We start from the raw sequence: 8,249 nt of genomic DNA on the forward strand, positions 1-8,249 counted from the left end.
AATATGTAGGGAGGAACAAAATTGCCCTCAAACCTCATAGAGGGTTTTGGTGGGCAAAACTTTTGGTCTTCTTTTTTGAGTGAGGATTGAGCCTTCTCAGGTGCCCTGGGTGGCCAATGTGGTCCCCTGAGTGCAATACCTGCCCACCCACACTCATCCTACTAGAATCAATAACAAATCTCTTATAAATTTTGAGCTTATTTGTTTTGTTTTTGGGTTGTGGTTATTTATTTATTTATTTATTTATTTATTTATTTATTTATTTATTTATTGTAGCCTCAAGTACAAAAACACACCCTCAGCTAACAAGAAAAGAATTGAACAATAGCTAAAAAGGAGATAGAGGTACAGATAAAAGTTAGATGCACAGTGCAAAATTGTACTGAAGGAAAATTCAAATAATAAGATGAACAAAAGTATGGGGGGGGGGTAAGATCATATTATAACATTTTTGTGATAAGAGAAAGGTTTGTAGTCAGTTTACACTGATGCACATAAGGCTCATTGGCTGTACCTTATTATCCTCTCTTACACTAAGCAGAACAAAGAGTAGAAAAAAGAAGTGCATAACAGAAGTACAAGTCTGCCCGTGAAGCCGAAAATGAGATTGATGCAGAGGTCCTTAAGACAAAAGTTGTCTATTTGTCTTAAAAGGTATTCTTTTGTGCACCTTGAACAAAGCAGGGATGGTACTGAAAAAAGTAATCTGAACTCACTATGCCGAGTGGAAAACAGGCAGAGAAGTACTAATTATTTTAAAATTTCAATTCCATTTCTTAGAAGTCGCAGCTAGAGGGCAATAAAGTCAGTGTATTATGAGTACCTATAATTAAACAACATACACTTCCATTCAGATCAGAACAAAAGAGGAACAGAAAAATACACCTTTGAATTAGAATCTAATGGGTAAACCAGACACCAGATACATGTAAGCTTCTTTTAAAAACTAAAAAACAGCCCTGTGAGACTGCAGTTAGAAGAGCAGCGGGCAAAAAGGGGTGCTGAACCTTCTTCAGCAAAACAGGGGTATTTAATTACCAAACATTGTTAGGGGAAAGGTAAAGGCCTCAGAGCTCCCCTGGCACAAACTTTGGCTTTGTTTAGGTAGCAAGTTAGGTAGCAGATGGATTCTGGTGAATATGATCCAAATTCATTCCTTTCCTAAAGTAGTACCTATTATTTTCAATAGATTTTACTGCCAAATAAGGGTGCTCTAAGAATCTCACCCATATTACAGTTCTCAGATATTAGGGCCTAATCTGCTTTTCCAGTCTCCAGAGCCATGGATGAATTTCAGAGTGAGAGTGCTATCTTCAAAAATGTGTGTGTGTGTGTGTGTGTGTGTGTGTGTGTGTGTGTGTGTGTGTATATTCAACCCTGGTGGCGCAGTGGTTAAAGGCCTGTACTGCAGCCATTCACTCACAAGCCATAAGGTTGTGAGTTCAGTCCCTGCCATGGGGGCTCAAGCTCGACTCAGGCTTACATCCTTCCGAGGTCACTAAAATGGGTAAACAGCTTGTTGGGGACAATTAGCTCATACTTTGTAAACCACTTAGGGAGTACCACTTAGGGAGTGCTTAAGTGCACCGAAAAGCAGTATAGAAATATACTTGCTATTGCTTTGCTATTTCATCATTACTCAGACTTGATGTTTTTTATTTCAGTGGCATACCCTGTGCAACTGTGGTTAATGCTTTTAGTATGACACTTAATGACATCACCAGAGCCTTTGACATCACAAAAGGTCATCTCTAGGACTCAGTTTTAAGCCCTGAAATCTCAGGGCCTAGGATTGTCCTGGCATGCTAATACTAATTTATACAAAACAGAAATAACAAAATTACTTAAGGAGTTGATTATTTGCATGCCTACTCAGAAGTATGAGTTTAATATAAACTACTGTACTGTACTCTCAGGTACAGGACTACAGCCTAATATAAGGCTAACATTGTCTGTATGCCATGTTTCAGCCACAGAAAATAACCTCTTGAGAATGTCCCTTTTTCAAAATGAGCTATATTTAGGGGGATTGAAGACAAGAGCTCCAGAGTGTGTGAAAGACCAAGATGAAAATCATCAGCCCTCCCCTCTGCAAAAATGAGACTGCTGATCAGTTACATTCCCCATCTTCCTCTAGAAAATCATCATGCAATTCTAGTTAAGAAGTAGCCATAGTTCAACATGGTAAATATGGTAAACAATGGCCATTTTTCCAGAAAACAGGAAGAAACAACCCTGAAAGGTTTGGGGAAGGGGGTTATTTATTTGTTCACTTGCTTCCTTTAAAAAAAACAGGTTTTCTTTAGAAACAAGGGGTTTTGACCACTGTATGAGCTGCTCAGCCCTGCGCTAGAAATTTCACCCAAAAGCGGCAAACCTTACAGAAATATGATCAGCCTATAAGGAACACATCACTGGATGAAGCTCATGGGTTAGGAGCAGACAGAAGCTAGAACTAACAATTTCTCATCCTATGGATTTTGTAATTGTACAGTAGAATAATTATACTTTTTCCATTCCTCCACTGCCCAGGTACAGTCTTCAAATGATGTTCACACAGTCACTCATCACACATGTAGAAGGGGAATGGGGTCAGTGTTACCAGCCATCCACCTTAACACACACTAACACACACACACACATTTCCCATGTACAAGAAAGGTACTATGCAGAGACCAAAAAAATCCCACCTCACTTTCCAAGACTGCAGCAGGATTCATTTTCTGTCACTCTCTCACGCATATAAATGTATTTGTTTTATGCAAATGCACCATATAGGGATCCTTTTCATACATGTTCAACAGTGTATGCAGTGTACTAACTTCTCATCTTCTCTTTTCAGGCCACACAAGAAGAAAGAACTGGAGCCAGTTATACAGAGAAGAAGATTAACCCCCTGTTACAACCGCTTCACTGGCTATGGTCTGTTTCTGCACTCAGTTCAAAATGCTAGGTTAGATCGATTAGACTTGCCTCCCTCCTCTATTTATACCTCTATTGATACCAATAACAAAATTGATTGATACCATCACCCCTGTTCCCCCCCCCCCCCCAAGGAAGACTCATTTCTTGCACTAATCTGCCCGAAATTTCAATGTATTCCTATTGGACAGTTTTAAAGTTTTTGATGTTTAATCTCTTTTTATGGGTTGATCGTTATTTTTATGATGGGGGGAGGGTTGGGGTTTGGGGGTTTTTTCATTGTAATTTTTAATTGTTTGATGTTTTATTTATACTGTTGAATCCACTTTGATTCCTTTGTGAAAAAGCAGAATACAAATAAACATTAATTATTATTATACTGGTCATACATAATTTAGGCCTAAATTCTCTGAATGAAAGAATTGTCCCACACTTTTGTTGGAAAAGCCTTTTCTCTGTGGCTCTCCACTAATGGAGATATCCTTGGCAGGAACATGGTAAGGGTCCCTCTCAGTGGCTATTCCCAGGCTTTGGAACTCTCTGCAAGGGATTTCAAGCAATTTATTCTCTCTTCTTCTTCTTTTGCTTAACAAGTAAAATACATTTTTATTTTGACCACCTTTTGTCTAGTTAAACAGTGCTTCATTTTTTAATGCATGTTTTATAAAAGATATACATATATATAAAAACATTTCAATGTATTATATCACTATTAGCCAACTGGAGCACTAATTTTAGTAGCAAGTTGGAAAATACATTTAATTGACTAATGAAGATAAACAAGAAAGGGAAATGTGTGAATCCAAGAAAGATGCATGTTTGTTCACATAAGAAATAATTATTTTCCTCTGTCGAAACAAACCTTAAATTTTTGCTTGCTCCTGAGTTCTGCTCAGTTTAGTCCTTGCATGTTGGCTATAAACTGACCTCATATGTAAATCTAGGGCAGGTTTGGGAGCCAAAATTATGGATTTTGATATGACCCATGGATAAATCAAGGGCAAAACTTAGGGGCATGTAACAAAGGATCTAAAGGATGAAGCAAAGGATGTCAAAACAATGCCTAAGAGCTTACAATTTCCAGCAGGCATAACTGTTTGTGCTCACCCTAAAGTCTGAATGGATGAGATAGCAGAGGGGAGTCAGTGCTTCCAGGGCAGATTACACTCTTGCGTTTCACCAGGGAATGGTCCCTTTTTAAAATAAGAGTTAAACTACAGTACTTACACTGACGCATGGATAAGTCGACTCAGTTTTTAGGGTCAATTTTTTGACTAAAATATCTAGACGTATACATGAGTATATACAGTAATTCAGAGTTTCTCAGATTATTTGATGTGGGGTGCTCACAATTTTTTTCTTCTACTGTGCCACGGAGTAGTACTATATTTATGCCCATTATCTCTAACCATTTCTTTCTTTCCTGGAAACTCAGCCCAACTTCTCATGGTTCATGGGCCAATCTACAGGCCACAACATTAAATACCAACTGCTCCAACTGACTTAGCAGCTTTTGTTTAAAAAAAATTGCCAAAAAGACTGCTTTCATTCCAAGATAGCTCATTCACCTATGTTCTAAAACAGGTTTCCCACTGCATAGCTCTCACCGGTCTCCTGATGTTTCTGGGCTGCAATTCCCCTTGGCTACTTAGCCAGTGTAGGCAACAGTGAAGGATGCTGGGAGCTGACAGTATAATAACACCTGGAAAGCCATAGTTTCTCCCACCCCTGCCTTAAAGCAGTGTTTGGAGGCTGGGTGACAATAGAATTTCTTGAGTCCACAATACCCTTGCACACTTCTTCATATTGGGGGGGGGGGGGGGCGGGTGGCACTCTCCTGGCTATGAGCCAAGGCCTAATCAGTTTGGGACCTAGATATTTGAGGAAGCCCAGCCCGGCCTTGCTGCCTGTTTTTGTTGGGGGGGGGGGGTGACTGGAGGGGTCCTCCTCTGTGTTCCAGCAGTGAGACCAGTACACTATATGGAAGCAAGCTTTCTCTCCTGTGACACCCCAACTGTGAACAGGCCTCAGAGCAACCCTGGCACAAACTCTGGCTTCATTTAGGTAGTAAGTTGAAATGTGGCTTTCTATTAAAGCCTTTTGGATTTTATTATCCAGTTTCTACATGGGATGCAATAGCTTAGTGGTTAACATGCCAATTCTGATGATCAAAAGGGTGGCAGTTCAAGGCCCTAGTGCTGCATGATGGGGTGAGCTCCTGTCACTAGTCCCAGCTTCTGTAAACTTAGCAGTTGAAAAGCATGCAAAGGCAAGTAGAGAAATAGGTACCATTTCGGTGGGAAGGCAATCATGTTGGCCACATGACCACCGGAGTCATCTTCAGAGAATGCTGGCTCTTCAGCTTAGTAACAGAGATGAGCACCACCCCCAACAGTTGGTTACAATTAGACATTCATATCAAAGGACTACCTTTTACTTTACCTTCTACATGTACATGGTTTTAACTGTTTTGACTCACTTTAAATTGTTACACAGTTTAATATGTTTTTACACTGTAATTTATTTTAAACTATTTTAAATTGCTTGAATTGACTGTATTGTCTACTATCCCACAATCTTTGCTTAGAGGACAGAATATAAATATTTGAATAAATATAAATAGTAAAAGCGGAGGGTTTTGTTTTGTTCTTTTTAGTAGTTTTACCCCTATCTGAAGTATACTGAGATTTGGGGATTCTCAGACCTTGTATTATTACACACATCCAGTTTTAACAAACTGAGACTCATACTTTGGCCAACATCATTGGAAAAGACAATAATGCTAAGAAATGTGGAGGCAGCAGAGAGAGAAGAAGACTCTACGCTAGATGGGTGGAAGTTAGAGGACCTCAGCAGAGTGGTGGACAGGGGGGCTTACAGGTGTCTCATCCACAGGGTCACCATGAGTCGGGGTCAACTTGAGGGCTGTTAAAAACAACAACTATTATTGGAGGGGGACTTTCCCTGGAAGAGTAAACTAATGCAGAAGGAGCCATCAATAGGTGAGACCCAACAGGAAAGAGGGTACTGTATTAAGCACCACTGTAACTTGAGTATCTACCACCTGGATTACAAACGCAGTTCAAGACACTGACTTTAGATTTTAAATATCTGATTCCTAGGCCTGGAGTACTTTGCAGGATACTTTCCCCCAAATGACATCTGCAACTGAGGCTTTTATCTTTTCGAATGGTAACAGTGAAAATAATCTCAGGGGCATTGTTTCAATATTGCAGTAGCCAAGGGCATGTCTGCTATGTGGAGGCTTTGCAGCAGGAATAGAAAACATGTAGCCCTCCAAAATATTGTTGCTATTGTGTGCCTTCGAGTTGTTTCCAATTTATGGTGACCCCAAGACAAACCTATCATGGGGTTTTCTTAACAAGATTTGTTCAGAGGGGGTTTGCCATTGCCTTCCCCTGAGGCTAAGAGCATGTGATTTGCCAATGGGCACCCAATCAATTTCATGGCAAAGTGGGGAATTAAACCCTGGCCTCCAGAGTCATAGTCCAGTACAGTATTCAATTATACTGGGCTGCAATTCCCCGGCTTCCTTCACCACTGACTATACTGATTAGGATTGCTGGGACTTGTAGTCCAACAACATATGGCAGGTCACATAACCCCTATTTTACAATATGTATGAACCTGTGGCCTGCTGGATATTGTGGCCTCCAACTTCCATCAACTGCTGCCGGGAGGAACAGTATGGTCAGAGATGGTGCGAGTTTAGTTGCAGTCCAGAGTCACCTTGGCTACATCCACACTGGAGAAATAATCCGGTTTGGCACCACTTTAACCTGTCTGGCTCAAGGCTATGGAATTCCCAGAATTCCATAGCCTTGAGCAAGAAAGAGTTAAAGTGGTGCCAAACCAGGTTATTTCTCCAGTGTGGATGCAGCCCTAGAGACTAGAGGCTGCGACCTCACTGCAGAAATAATCCAGTTGACACCGCTTTAACTGCCCTGGCTCTATGCTATGGAATCCCATAGCATAGTTTGATGAGATGTTGAACCTTCTCTGTCAGGGAGCTCTGGCACCACACCAAACTAGAATTCCCACGATTGCACAGACTGAGCCAGGGCAGTTAAAGCAGTGTAAAAAAAAAAAGCAACCCTGGATTATTCCTGCAGTGCGGATGCAATTAAGAGTTATTTGGGAAACAGAGATATGGGCTCCAGACCTACCCCCACCTCAACAACAACAACAACCCCCTCAAACCTACACCCACAAAGAGGCTTCTGGGTGACCAGATGTTTCTAACCACAAAGGAGGAGGAGGAGGAGGAGGCACCAACAATGTAGGAAACTTCCAAGAAAAATGAAGGACCTAACCCAAAATAGCAACAACAGCAGCAGCAACAAAGCTAAAACACTGAATTAAATGTAAATTCGCCCTTCTTAGCCCAAAATGGAGGACATGCTGCAATTCCTGCTGGGGAGGGAGCAGAAATGGAGGGCAGGTCCTCCTCTTCTTAGTCTTGCTCGAGATGGAGGAGCTTTTAGAACTGAGAAGAGAGATGGTGTTCTAGATTATAGATTATTGATGACCTTAAACCCAGAATTGTAAGCAGGATTAGTGCTGGGGAAGGAGGGCCAAGGGCTTTACCTTGCGGAGGTAACTGGCCACCACCTGCTCGAAGGGGTAGCGGTACACCTTGTGGGCCTCCACGGTCACCCCCATGATGGCCCCAGCCAGCCCAGGCTCCCTCCCTCCCTGCCCGGGGCCGCCTTCCTTCCCCGAGGGGTCCTTGCTCCGGCCCTGCCTCGCCCGGGAACGCCTCCCCTGAGGTCACAATGCAAGCCCCACGCCTCCAGCTCCAGCCACGGGAGGCAGGCCAGCAGGGAGGGGCCGGGCCAGGCTGCCTCTGCCCTGCAACCCTGGCTCCAGGAGAAGGGCTTCCTGGGGTTTGGAGGGACAGTGATAGCATTCTAGAGCGCTGGTGCCACAACCCCTTCCAGGATTCCCTAGCCTGGAGCCATGACAAATTAAAGCGGCGTCCAAGTGGGTTTTTTCTGCAATGCGGACGCAGCCTCGCTCTCTCTCTCTCTCTCTCTCTCTCTCTCCGCCAGGCTCCCACCCAAGGGAAAGCCTCGGAACACCCTGAAAGCAAGGAGGGGCCAGGCTTGGTCCTCCTTTCCCAGCACCTGTCCTCCATCTCCGCCTTCTGCCCAGGAGGAATTCCAAGATGTCCTCCCTTTGGAGCAGGACCAAGAAGAGGGTCCCCAGACTTGGTTCCCCCTTTCCCAGGATCTGCCCTCCATTTCGGCCTTCTTTTCCAGGAGGACTTCCCAATTGTCCTCCATTTGGAAAAGGACTAAGAACTG

The 8,249-nt window shown here is 42.8% G+C and overlaps 1 protein-coding gene across 1 annotated transcript in view; it reads right to left on the reverse strand.

Annotated features, from left to right (window-relative positions):
• The window catches only part of PRELID2 (PRELI domain containing 2), a 38,333-nt gene extending 30,643 nt beyond the window's left edge, over positions 1–7,690 (reverse strand). The window contains exon 1 of the mRNA XM_042453838.1: positions 7,531–7,690. Within this exon, the coding sequence (XP_042309772.1) occupies positions 7,531–7,605 (75 nt within the window). The 5' untranslated portion in view covers positions 7,606–7,690. The remainder of the gene's footprint in view (positions 1–7,530) is intronic.
• Between the last annotated feature and the right edge of the window lie 559 nt (positions 7,691–8,249).

This window comes from Sceloporus undulatus, chromosome 2 (genome assembly GCF_019175285.1).
Source record: "Sceloporus undulatus isolate JIND9_A2432 ecotype Alabama chromosome 2, SceUnd_v1.1, whole genome shotgun sequence".
In the NCBI taxonomy this organism is placed as follows: domain Eukaryota; kingdom Metazoa; phylum Chordata; class Lepidosauria; order Squamata; family Phrynosomatidae; genus Sceloporus; species Sceloporus undulatus.